Genomic DNA, 13160 nt, shown 5'->3' with positions numbered 1-13160 from the left:
GCTACCTCGTGGAACTCTTTATAGTTTGACAGAAGAACCCAAGAGGATAATTTTCTTGCTGTCCATTCTGTGTTCATAACTTACAGGGCTTCTGTACAGCCTTAAGCCAAACAAAAAAGCCCCACAATTCAAGACACAGTCATTATTTTTTCCCAGTCCACCTTTCTCCTGTCTAATTTTGTGTATTTATTGTCTATGCATTTGAAGGCTTGTATATATCTAGCTCCTGCCAGGCTGTACTTCTTTGGAATGCTATAGTTTTAGTGCTCCTTACCCTGCTTTCTCTTGTTTGAGTCTTGCAGTACTAATGTCCATGTGTCAGGCACTCCCACTTGTTAGAATAAACAGCTCTCAAGAAGTGGTGTGTCCATGTGTTGCCCGAGCACAGTGAGGCTGCTCGAGACCTGCGTTCTCACTGTGATGCTCTTACTAGCCGAGAAATCACCATTCTCCTCTGCCTTCCTAGTGCTGGGATTGCAGGTTTATTTTTGTGTGCGTGAGTTTTGAAAGCAGTATGGTTTAGAGCTTGCTATTGGAAGCCCGGAGGTAAGGGTAGTAGGGAGTTCCGAGTGTCCTAGAGCACGTTGGGGGCTCTCCTGTGTAAGGTGAGTAGGAGTGGATCTCTCAGCCTTAGTGTCCTTGTCTGTCATCCCTGACCTGCCCCCAGATTACTGTGATATCCATGGGTGGTGATGATGGCCTTCTTAGGTAGTTTTTATTGAGCATGTAGATTTGCAAGATAGTTATTGTCTTACATGTTCTTATTTTATTTATTTAAAAAGATTTATTATTCACCAGGTGGTGGCTGCACACGCCTATAATCCCAGCATTTGGGAGGCAGAGTCCAAGTGCTGGGATTAAAGGTGTATGCTGCCACCACCTGGCGGTTTATTCTTCATTATGTGTATGGTGTGTGCCTGTGTGTGGGCATGTGCACATGTATGCATGGGGAGGTCAAAGGAGTCAGACTCCCCAGAGCTACCTGATGTTGGTGCTGGGAACCAAACCCAGGTCCTTTGCAAGAGCTGGACAGGCTCTTAACAACTGAGCCACCTCTAATGCTTTTTATCTTTAAAAAGGATTTATTTTATTTAAAAAAGTGTGTGTGTGTGTGTGCGCACGTACATGCATGTATAAGTGTAGGTTCCTGCAGAGGCCAGAGGCATCTCATCGTGAGCTGGAGTTATAGGTGGTTGGGAGTAGCACAGTGTGGGTGCTGGTAACCAAACTCAGGTCCTCATCAAGAAGAGCAAATGCCATTAACCCCTATCCTAAAGAAAAGGGCATTAGATCCTCTAGGAATGGAACTGAAGACACCTGTGGGTGCTAGGATTAACGTAGGTTCTCGGAAAGAGCAGCCAGTGGTCCTTATTTCTGAGACATCTCTCCATCCCCAATTTCTGTCCTATCCACTGAGCCATCTGCTGAGCCCTCAAGTGTGTTCTGTGGACTGCAAGTACTCTGGATGGGTTAGTGTGCTTGCCTGGGCCAGAATGGCCCTGCGCACCTGTGCGGTGGGGAACGAGGGAAGGAAAGCTATGTGGGACTGCAGGGAAGCAGGGAGGTGAGTTCTAAAGGTTCTGGGAGAAGTGAAGAGACAGAATTTGTTTTGTTTTTGTTTTTTGTTTTTGTTTTTTTTTTTCTCCCCTTGCCCCCACCCTCACCCCAGCATTGGGACCTGTCCTGGAACTAGCACTTGTAAATCAGACTGGCCTCGAACTCACAGAGATCTGCTTGCCTCTGCCTCCCTAGTGCTGGGATTAAAGGCCTGAGCCACCACTGCCCAGCTGAGAATATTTTAATTAAACTTGAAGTTAGCATCTAAAGTGATGGGTTTCTTTGTGGCATTTCACACTTACTCATCACCTTAGAAGACTGTTGTGTGGCTCGTTCTGCTGCTGGGCTAGTGGGCAGAATGACAGAAACTGCAGTTTTGTTGTTGAAGGAAGACACGTATGTCTGGGGATCCAGACCCACGATACAGCCAGGGACCCAGTGGTCAGACCCCAATCATACTTTGCTTGAGGGTAAGGACCCAGGTCTGTTGATTCCTAGTCATTGACAGATATGTAAATAAATGGGGTCGTATGTGGAGATCTCACTAGAATGAGTAGTTTCATTAAACTAATAGCATTTTTCTTTAATTATGAAGGTGATATAACATTGTTAAGAAATTTTGTGAAATACACAACTATAAAAAATAGATTCGCTTAGCCTCTCAGTGGTGACGCATGCATTTAATCCCAGCACTCAAGAGATGGAGGCAGGCAGAGCTCTGTGAGTTTGAGGCCAGCCTGGTCTACAGAGCAAGTTCCAGGGAGGCTCCAAAGCTACAGAGAAACCCTGTCTAAAAAAAAAAAAAAAACCTTGTTGGGTCTGATGTTAGGAGACAAAGCCAAGGATATAAGAGATAGGGACAGAGGTAGGGTGGACTTGGGCCCAAGGGGACAGTGCGGCTCTTGGCTTTTGAAAACTGTCTTTAATATTCCATTTGAATGTGATGTCTGGGGTATCAGAGCCTGGCTGACACAACAAGCAGACGAGAGAAAGTGAATGAGGGGACCTCTCCCTTGCGGGGGTGGGGACCTGGATCTTACTGTCTTTCTCTGGGTGAGCACGCCTCCATTTCTGTCCCTTCTTTGCTCTTTATCTGTCCAGTGTGAGATGAAATTCAGACCCCAAGCTTATGGATTTGAACTTGAGTCCAGATTTTTTTGGGGGGAGGCTGACACAGAGAAGCAACAAAGTGTGTGTTTGTGTAGGGGGTTGTCAACGTGGAGGCTGGAGGCAGCTGGTCATTTGGGAGTAGCACTTAATGTTTGGGGACCTGCTGAGGCTTCGCATTCTGGAGATGGGGGCAGTGATGGGGGGTGCAGGTGAGAAAGAAGGGTCAGGACTGCCAGAGCACTGTACTCCAGTGCTGAGGATTTGTGGATGCATCCTTGGGTTCTAGCAGGTCCTATCTGGCCCAGGTGAAGCCGGGGAGCACTAGGACCCAGAGGCCAGCATGCTTCCTGACAGTCTAGAGCAGCACTAGCGCAGAGTGAGACTCATCAGCTGGCAAGCGGGGCTCAGTGTCTCCGGGTTCAGGAATCCTCGGGCATTGGAAGGGACTTATACACCTCGGCCCCGTTACTGTCCCTACCCCTACCGAGGGAGGCCCACGGACGAAGGGAGGTTCCTGCCTGATGGCTTCTGAGCCGGTCCATGCGGGCCCATCACCCTGACCCCTCCTGCCTAGGTTTTTGCCTTTTCTCTCTGTCTTTGGCTAGCTGGGGGAAGGGGTAGAGTCCGGGTGAGCAACATGGCCCAGAGCAAGAGGCACACGTACAGTCGGGTAAGTGGCCTCAGTCAGTGTGGGATGGCCCTGGGAGGGCTGGTAGAGCAGGCCCGGTGCCTGTGGACATCACTTGTGTGGGGGCTGGGGAGAGAGGCTGGCCCACAGCTGAGGCACTCACACACTGGGCTTCCAAGGAGCCTTCAGGACTCTGATACTAAAGGCAGTGAGGCTGTGCGGTCTGTCCCTGCTCTCCTGTCTGAGATGAGATTGCCATCCACTGATGCAGCCACCTGATTCTGAGAGGCGTGTTGGGAGGTGTGGGAGGGTCTTTCCTGAGTTTGTGTCCAGCCTTGATGTCGTTGGCAGTTTCCTTATTGTTAAGCCCATGATCTCCACGTTGTCCCAGGTATGATTTGAGATCCCCACATCTCAAATCATATGGATTTGGAGCTATGTCCTCATCTTACTGGCTGGGCTTTTTGAGGAAGGGAGTTAGAGAGTGGCAGCCTGGGAAGTGTTTTGACTCCTTTCTGAAGCCAGCTGTGCTGAGTGTGGGGGATCAGGAAGGACACCTGCAGTCTTTGGGCCCATGGGGTCACATTTTCTTGCCTTATTTGTTTGCTGCAAGCTTGCTGGTTCATGGAATAATTATTGCTAAAAATGGCTTAGGTGTGATTTTCTTCCAAATCATGGTCTGATTTGGGACCTAATTTCATGTGTTCAGTCATCACGGCTACGTAAGAAGCTGGGAACTTCCCAAGGACAGTGTTTTTGTTTGTTTCTTTGCCTGCCCAGTTGAACTGCTGGGCAGGGTCTGAGTCCTGTAAGGGGCTAATTTGAGGGACTTAGTTTATTTGGTCTGTGTTTTCCTTTGTGACAGCAAGAGCAGGGAAGGAGCTCCAGAGCTGGAGGGAGAGTAGACAGCAGGGCCAGGACCAGGAAGAGGAGCTGTGTGGGGAATGGGTGTTGTCAGCCACCCGGAATGTCACAGTGGACATGTGGATGGAGTGACAGGAATCAGATCAGGAAGGAGTGACGGTGGCTTGAGGGCCTGGACATAGGTGCAGCTCTCTGCCTCTGAAGAGAAGTCTAGCTTGATGGAATGCTCTGTGCCTGTGATCCTAGCATTCAGGAAGCTGAGGCAGGAGGGTTGCAAGGTCCATACTAGCCTAGGGTAATACTGACATTCTGTCTCAAAGAACAATAACAAGAATTTTTTAAAAAAAAAAAAAAAAGCATGCACACACACACACAGTAGAAGAAATGGGTGGAGTGTGGTGGAGAGCTCAGAGAAGGGCATTTGAATCCCAAGGAACACAGAGGACAGTGCAGAGGGCCACTACTGAGCCACCGACTTTCTCAGCTCTGGTTCCTCAGACAGGGTTGTGGGGAACCTGATCTGAATTGAGCTGTTTGCTTGTTCTTACTTCCTCTCCTTGGGGGCAGTACACTCAAGAAGCAGCCATATGGTGACGTTCAAAGATCTACCCATGAATCCTGATTTGTTATTCAATTTAAATTCTTAAGAATTAATTCTAGTAGATTCTGGAGGATTTTGGAATATCGTTTAAATTTCATTTTTTTTTTATTTTTTAAGATTGCCATTATTCATTTTTGTGACTTTTTTTCCCTTGAGGTTTGTCTCACTTTAGGCCATGTTGACCTAGAGCTCAACCCTGTAGTTCAGGCTAGCCTCAAGCTCATGATAATCCTGTCTGAGCTTCCCAAGTGTTGGGATTACATGTGTGAGCTATCAAAACACGCTTTTTTTTTCTTGAAACAAGGTCTCATTATGTAGCCCAGGCTGACTTTTAACTTATTCATTGTAGTCCAGGTTGACTTCAAACTCATGGCTATCCTCCTGTCTTTACCCCCTGGGTATTGAGATCCTGTCTTTGGGGAAATTTTGGACATGTCACTGATGTTTTTCAAAGGGAAATTTGTAGACTTACTCTGCCCTTAGAATGGAGTTTAAGGTGATGACTTGTGGTGCTTTTCTGTCTGGGATCCTGTCTGCAGCCTCTTGACTGTGTATGTCTGCAATGTCTGTTTTCCAGACTCCGAGCGGCAGCAGGATGAGTGCAGAGGCAAGTGCCCGGCCCCTGCGGGTGGGCTCCCGCGTGGAGGTCATTGGGAAAGGCCACCGAGGCACTGTGGCCTATGTTGGAGCCACACTCTTTGCCACTGGCAAATGGGTGGGCGTGATCCTGGATGAAGCAAAAGGCAAGAACGACGGCACTGTTCAGGGAAGGAAGTATTTCACGTGCGACGAAGGCCATGGCATCTTTGTACGCCAGTCCCAGGTAACACACCATGCTTGCATGTATGCATGCGTATGTGTGTGTGCGTATGCATGTGGTGTGTATGGTGTGTGCATGCACATATATTACTTGTGCCACTAGTGTGTAGGTGCTTCTTTTTCCTGGGTGGGACACAAGCCTGTGGTTGGGAGAAAGGGAAGTTGCGGTACTCCCGCTTGCCTGGAAGCTCAGAAGGGATCACAGCGTTCTTGATCTGACTGCGGAGTCTCCTCTTTGGCTTCAGATCCAGGTATTTGAAGATGGAGCAGATACTACTTCCCCAGAGACTCCTGATTCTTCGGCTTCAAAGGTCCTCAAGAGAGGTACTAGCTACACTCTGAAGTTCATCTTCACATCCCAGTTTTCCGCCCATCCCGAACATCAGGGCTTCAGCTCTGTGCTCCCTATCTCCATCCTCCCCATCCCACTGAGGGGGTCTTTCCCCCTTACCCTCAGTATAAATGTACTTTGTTGCTATTTGCTTTCTACAGAGGGAGCTGATGCAGCTACAAAGACCAGCAAATTGGTGAGTGGTTTGGGAGCTGGGAGGGAGGAAGACCCGGGGCTAGGCAGGTCAAAGCAGTAGATGGGTCTGAACTGAACTTGCAGGCACCTAACCTCGCCAAGAAGGACACTTTCTGGGTCCTTAATGAATTGCTACATTAGGGCTAAAGTAAAGGTGGCAGGAAACACTGCTAGGGTCAAGTAGGATTGAGCTGAGGGAGCTGGGGAGGACACCCCAGTGCTGTAGCCAGCTTCCGACCTTCTGGTGTCCAAAGAAGCCAAGGCCTGAGGGTTTAGGTCAGGGTAAGGTGGAGGGACTCTTGGTCACTAGTGTTGTAAGATGCATACAGAGGGCCTTTCCAGCTCCCTTCACCTCTCCCCTGCAGAGGGCTGGGAGACTGGCCTCCAGCTTCTCTGAGCTGGGGTGAACACCCTAGAAGTGGGTCCTTGAGGGATCACTTGAAGCTTGCCCAGCTCCTCACCCCTTGCCTGTGTTCCCCTCAGTTGGTATTCACACCTGGCGCAGGATGTCTGGCCAGGCTTTGTTCTCTAATTCTGCCCTTTCCTACTCCTAACGCAGCGGGGACTGAAGCCTAAGAAGGTGGTGTGTTTACTGTTTGTATCTGGGTGGGTGGGTGGATTGTGAGCCCATCCTGCTCTCCTGCATGTCCCCCACCCCCACCACTGCATGCTCGTGTGTAACCATTGGGGCTGGGATGGCCAGAGGAAATGGCAGTTTGTCTTCCAAAGTGCCTTTGAGGAGAACAAGGACATATGTTCAGGGACCAGGTCAAGGCAGCCCTCACTAGAGACAGTTTCCCTGCTCTGGACCACTGCCCACCCCCACCCCCCAGTTAGAGACTGCAGGTGCCTGATGGCGGCATCACAGCAGCTAGTTGACGGTGAGTCCTCACTTAGCTAGACTTAGGACTAATGGAGCTGGGGAAAGTACCAGAAATAGAGTGGCTGTGCAGAGAGGAGGTCAGACTCCTGAAGAGCAGTTGGAAGTCAGCACTTTGCCTACCTGCCTTTGAGTCGGTGCTGCCACGAGTGCCTGCTTTACTCTGCCTGGTGGTCTTTTGCTGTCTCCCCGTCTAGTATGTGTCGAGCCCCTCTCCCCCAGGGTCTTGACCGTGCCACCCCCTCCCTTCCACAGGCTTTTCTGTAGGTCTTTTGAGAGGGTCTCACTTCGTAGCTCATGCTAGTCTGAAACTCATTGTGTAGGCCAGATTAGCCTATAATTTATGGCAATCTTCTGCCTCGGCTTCCTTAATGGTGGCATTCCATATGGCCACCGCATGCCCAGCTCCTCTCCAGAGACTTTTACACACTTAAATTGCTGCCACGACCAGTCCTTGCCTTGGGCCTCTGCCCTGCATGCCCCTGTCTGAACCATGTGTGCAGTTCTGTGGGCTTCTTGTTGCCAGGCTGTCTCAGGCTTTCCTGATATTGCATGGAAGCTTCCGGATTGGGTGGGAAGGGGGAAGAGCATCTTTTCAACTCCTGGTGGGCATTGAAAAAACTTGGGAGTCTTACCTTGGTAGAGGCCACATGCTGGTACTTATTTTTGATTCTCAGTCCTGGCTCCCGGTAGGGATAGAATTCTAAGGCAGATATTGCTGTAAAGAATGCTGGACACGTTCCAGATGCATGGGGACTTGCTTCATCCCTTGATTTTTTTTTTTTTTTTTTGTCTTGTGATTGGATTCAGGTCCCTGAGTAGAGGAAAACATGAAACTGCCATGTGAGACTGGCCGAGTTTGGCTGCAGGCTCACATGGCCCTGGTAGGATTGTGAGCAATGCCCAGGTTCTGGAGAAATGGGACAGCTCAACCTCGACTGCTTATGCTACAAAATGCAGCGGTGGTGTCCCCTGCTGTCTCCAGTCTTGCACCCAGGGGGTTCAGTCAAAGCAGATCATTCAATCAGAGTTCTCTCCTGTCATCCCCACATTACGGGGAGCTAGATCTAGAGCAGAAACCAGTGTATGTGTGTTTATGTGTATGGGTGTTTTGCTTCCATGTTTGTTAGTATCCATGTTTGAACAGTGCCTGTGGATGCCAGAAGAGGGTGACAGATGCCCCCGGGACTGGAGTTATACATGGGTATGAGCCACCAAGTGACTGCTTGGAATTCAAACTGAGTCTTCTGTCAGAGCAGCTTTTTAACCTGTGAGCCGTTAGCTCCCCCAAACTAGTGTTTTGAGAGGGAGGCAGGAGAGAACATGGGTGCCTCTAAAACTACTTGCCCTTTCTAGAAAGCTTTAGACACAGGCTTTCATCTCTATGTAGCTTGGAGAAGTGAGGGAAGAGCCCAACACTGTTGTAAGAGCTGTTGCTGCTGCCAGTGGCATATGCCAGGGCTCCCTAATTACTGTGTACTCTTCAGAGCTGGAGCTGGGTGCTGGAGGGTGCTCTGACCGTCCTGATAAGAGACTTAAGGGTGTCTCTAGTGTGTGTGTGAGAAGTGGATGCAGTGGGGTTGTTGGGGCGAGAATGTAATGATGGAGCCGTCAGGCCCTCTGCTCCTGTCCACAAATTCCCTGACTCCTTAATGTGCCATTTCTGCAAGTGGCCCTGGCCCAGCTTTTTGAAGCAAGGACTTGGAGTTGGAGGGGAAAAAGAGGGCGGGGCTAGAGCCTTGTGTTTGATGGAGAGGAAGGGCAGCTTTGCGCAGGACTTAGTCCCATCCGGTGGAGGAGGAGCCACCCGGTTCTGGATGGTTGCTAGGTGACCTAGGACTGGTAGCTCCACCCCCATGGAGCCGAAGAGGGTGGGTGCATGACGTCAGGTGGAGCTGCTGCTGCTGCTGCGGCCACTGAGGCTGCCATCAGCTTAAGCTGGCGACCTGGGCCAGGCAAGGCTCCGGGAGCCTGCTGGAGCCTACCGGAGCTCGGAATCGTCTGCTGGCTCGCTGCGCACCTGCCAGGGCATCTGTGTCACCGCAGCAGTCTTTTGCAGGCCCGGAAGCTAAGGCTGCATTGTTGGGATTTGATTCACTAATCTCCTGTCTCCGCCGCCTTTCCCTCCCTCCCTTCGTCTGTCTTTCCTCCCTGTGTTTGTCTGCCTTCCGCTGCCCCTCACTCTCTTTCCTCTCCTTGCTTTCTGTGGTTTTCTGCAATGATGAGACAGGCACCGACAGCCCGAAAGGTACTCTTGCTTGCTCTGGTCCTGCTGCCGGGTTGCCAGGGCGATGGAAGCAGGCTGCTGGGGTGGGGGTGGGGGCTGATTTGACTTCATCAGTCTACCTAGCTGGGGGAGGAGGGTAAGGATGAAGGGGAGGGGGGGCAGGGAGAGGTGTGTGTCACTACTGTGCCCCACCCCGTATGTTTCTTGATCTATCTACTTTGGGCGCTGATTGAGCCTGTTCCAGGCCTTGTACCCAGTGGCCTCACAGGCTTGGGCTTCAGGCCGTCTTTACTGCAGACTCACTGGGGAGGGTTTCCTGGGGTCCAGCCTGAGGCAGCAGGCTAGGTGGATCAGTGCTTGAAGCATGCCTACTTAAGCTTTTGCTTGTTCTTCCATCATCCTGCCTCCCCAGAGTTTGTGCTAGGGAGTTAATCAGGGCAGGATGCGGACCCTAGAAGAGCTTTTGACTCACAGCTGTGGTGAATTAGTCCTGACTAGAGGGTGGGCATTGGTCTTCTTGGACTCACTGTCTGCTGAAAACAGCTCAAGTCGAATCCTTGCTAGAGCCCCGAGGCACAGCCAGCAGACCTCTGGGAGTTGGAGCTAGTTGCCCCTTGCCACTTCGAAGTAACCCAAAGGCCTCCTGGGTTGCTTTGGAACAGTGGGTCCTGTGTGCTCTGCCCACCCCCACTGCTTTCCTCCAGCGGGAGGGTTACTTTGCTGAGCTGTGGGCTTTTACTGGTGCAGTATTCGCAGTCCTGACACCTGAGCCCTCTGCCTTAGGGATGGAGCCTGCTGCAAGACCCGGACACACACACACACACACACACACACACACACACACACACACACGATAGCCTTGTTCTGTCTTAGGGATCTGGAGGGTTCTGAATTCCCATTTCTGAGTGTGTGGTACTCTTGTCAAGGGCCAGGTCGTATAGGGTGTCCTTTCTAGAGTCTAGCACTTGATGGAAGAGGCAGACTTGGTAAAGTCCTTGGGAGTGGTGTCTGGGTGGGGCCCCTAGGCTGGAGTGGGAGAACCTTCACAGAAGGACTGTCTCTGGAGACCTTCTTGCCAGCTGCTGCCTTTGCTTTCGTGTGGCTCAGCCTAGGGAAGGGCTTCTAGGATCTGTAGGGTATCCGAAGGGGTAAGGCCTACAAGGGTTGGGTAAAAACGAGGGTAGGAACAGGGCAGCTGGAGTGTGAGTTCCTGGAGTAGGTATGGTGATTCCCTGAGGGATGCAGTGGGACGGGATTGGTGGGGCTAGCCCCGTCTGTTGCTGTTTCTGCTCTCATTGCTACCTCTGTCCTCCTGCCATGACCCTTTCTTTCCTGACTCCTTCTCTTCTGGCTCCTGTTGCCTGTCCAGACCACAACTCGACGGCCCAAGGTGAGAACAAGCAGGTCTCTGTAAGCCACTGCCAAGTGCACACACGTTTGAGGCATGTGCATGTATGTGGTCATGCATGCTAGCAAGTAAATGTTGGTTACCGTGTACAAAGGGTTCCCTTGAGGGAGAAGAGCGGCTTGAGGCTGGTAACTGGGCCCTCCTGGGAAAATGATTTCTCATCCTTTTTTTTTTTAAGATTTATTTTTATTTTATGTGTATGAATGTTGCCTGCATGTTTGTGTACCATATGTGTGCCCTCGGAGGCAAAGATAGGGTGTCAGATCTTTTGGGAGTTGCCACGTGAGTGCTGGGAGTCAAACCTGGGTCCTCTGGAAAAGCAGCCAGAACTTTTAACTGCTGAGACATCTCTCCAGCCCTGGCAACCTCTGATCCTTAAGAGGCCATCTTAGCCAGTAGATTTAGTAGGGAAGAGCAGTAAGCAGGGCTGTGGCTAATCAAGACAGGCTTTGACCAGCTTTGATGGGTGAGATTAAAAGAAGTGAGGATCTTGGCAGTGCACAGTATCTGGGTGAGGGTGACTATCTGAAGGTCTCGGGAAGAGTATTTGTGGGTGCTCTGTGGTTTCCACATGTCTGCTCACCAGGAGAACTTTGGGGTTCAGCGTTACCAGGGGCAGCACTGTCTACCCTTGGGTTTGTGGCTTCCTGGAAGCTCTGCAACTCCCCACTCTAACCTTACGGGGGGCCTGGATTCTGTTACTTAACTCTAACTTTGTACTTGGGGAGGAAGTAGAGGGAAGTAGAAGGGTATACTCTACCTACTGTGTTCCCAGGGTGGACTTTCTACAGTTCCCGACTCAGCCCAAAGCCTCTAGGATCCCTTGACATAGACCAAAGGAGTGCTATTCAGCTTGTTTCTCAGGACTGAGGGGAAAGCCTGATACCACGTTTTTGTTCCAGCCCTCTGTGAGAACATGACAATTGAGAACAATCTCTAATCTGTTCTTTGCTTCTGGGAATGACATTGAAGCACTCTTCTCTGCTGGGGGAGCTGGACATGGACCCAGCACAAGGACGGGAATGGGAGTATTTAGAAGTTGCTAGAATAATCACATGTAGGTCACAGAAGGGAGTTCTGGGGAGTAAGATCCTGCTCTGAAGGTTGTGGCAGAGCAAGGAGAGTGTGGACACTGTGCCAAGGGAGGAACCTTGTAATCTTACGTCTCTCCTCCTCTCCTCCTTCTCTCCACTGTCCTTCGTCCCGCTGCTCTTGGACTCTGTCATTGTCCCTCCTCTGCTCCTTCCCCTGCTCCATCTCTTCTTCCGCATTCCCATATTCTATTCTCTCTGTGGCCTGCCCTTGTCCTCTTAATAGCCTACTCGCCCAGCCAGTACTGGGGTGACGGGGGCCAGCAGCTCCCTGGGCCCCTCTGGATCAGCATCAGCCGGTGAACTAAGCAGCAGTGAGCCCAGCACCCCAGCTCAGACTCCGCTGGCAGCTCCCATCATCCCCACACCGGCCCTCACCTCTCCTGGAGCAGCACCTCCACTTCCATCTCCCTCGAAGGTAAGGATAGAATTAAGGCACCCACGGGCCTGTGACCCCTGGCTAGGTGCTGGGCTGGAGTCGTAAAGCACTAGTAGGGACATGGCATGTGGATGGTCAGCTCTTGGCTGGGCTGTTCTTCCTTCCTGCGCCTTTATACCTTCTCTGTATGTCGTGTGCCACGTTTTCCTCTTGATGTCTGAATGCCACTTGCTCTTGGTTCTCAGTCCACAGAGATATTTTTATACATTCTTGTCTTTGCTCCAGCTCAATTTTGTTAAGGTGGGGTGGGGGCTGTGCAGAAACCATGGGATCTCTGCTTGGCAGGAGGAGGAAGGGCTGAGGGCCCAGGTGCGGGACCTGGAAGAGAAACTGGAGACCCTGCGTCTGAAACGATCGGAAGACAAGGCAAAGCTGAAAGAGCTGGAGAAGCACAAGATCCAGCTGGAGCAGGTGCAGGAATGGAAGAGCAAAATGCAGGAGCAGCAGGCAGACCTGCAGCGGCGCCTCAAAGAAGCGCGGAAGGTGGGCCTTGGGATGAAGCTGGTCTGGGGTGGTGAGGTGAACCAGAATCCAGGCTGGATTATAGGGTGCCTCGGGAGAACGGGCAGCATGGGACTCATCTGCTCTTCTCCACCTACCTCCAACCTCCAGGAAGCCAAGGAGGCGCTGGAGGCAAAGGAGCGCTACATGGAGGAGATGGCAGACACAGCCGATGCCATTGAGATGGCCACTCTGGACAAGGAGATGGCCGAAGAGCGGGCTGAGTCTCTGCAGCAGGAGGTGGAGGCTCTGAAGGAGCGTGTGGACGAGCTCACCACAGACTTGGAGATCCTCAAGGCTGAAATTGAAGAGAAAGGTAAGGGGCTGTGAACAGGGGGGCCAGCCAGCTGGTGGAGTAGGACCAGCCGAACACACTGTTGCTCTCACAGGCTCAGACGGGGCTGCGTCAAGCTACCAGCTCAAGCAGCTAGAGGAGCAGAATGCCCGCCTGAAAGACGCCCTGGTGAGGTAGGCCTTCCTCCGTCCCTGTCCTGCCTCAGTATCTGAGT

General features: G+C 51.4%; 1 protein-coding gene across 3 annotated transcripts in view; it reads left to right on the top strand.

The window, feature by feature from the left end:
* Window positions 1-13160, top strand: part of Dctn1 (dynactin subunit 1) — a 32716-nt gene that overhangs the window by 10205 nt on the left and 9351 nt on the right. Inside the window, exons 1-11 of one of the 3 annotated variants that reach the window (XM_050164888.1) lie at window positions 3290-3337; window positions 5338-5583; window positions 5825-5903; window positions 6072-6106; window positions 6665-6685; window positions 9216-9233; window positions 10582-10602; window positions 11938-12129; window positions 12436-12633; window positions 12763-12967; window positions 13041-13119. In XM_050164888.1, coding sequence (XP_050020845.1) covers window positions 3305-3337; window positions 5338-5583; window positions 5825-5903; window positions 6072-6106; window positions 6665-6685; window positions 9216-9233; window positions 10582-10602; window positions 11938-12129; window positions 12436-12633; window positions 12763-12967; window positions 13041-13119 — 1127 coding nt within the window. In that variant the 5' untranslated portion in view covers window positions 3290-3304. Of the gene's footprint in view, window positions 1-3289; window positions 3338-5337; window positions 5584-5824; window positions 5904-6071; window positions 6107-6664; window positions 6686-9215; window positions 9234-10581; window positions 10603-11937; window positions 12130-12435; window positions 12634-12762; window positions 12968-13040; window positions 13120-13160 lie in introns of those variants that run through there. The other 2 variants (XM_050164886.1, XM_050164887.1) reach the window with 2 other exon arrangements.

Source organism: Alexandromys fortis, unplaced genomic scaffold (genome assembly GCF_014885135.2).
Source record: "Alexandromys fortis isolate MF-2015 unplaced genomic scaffold, M_Fortis_MF-2015_v1.1 scaffold_138, whole genome shotgun sequence".
In the NCBI taxonomy this organism is placed as follows: Eukaryota; Metazoa; Chordata; class Mammalia; order Rodentia; family Cricetidae; genus Alexandromys; species Alexandromys fortis.
This window is presented reverse-complemented; position numbering and strand designations above follow the sequence as displayed.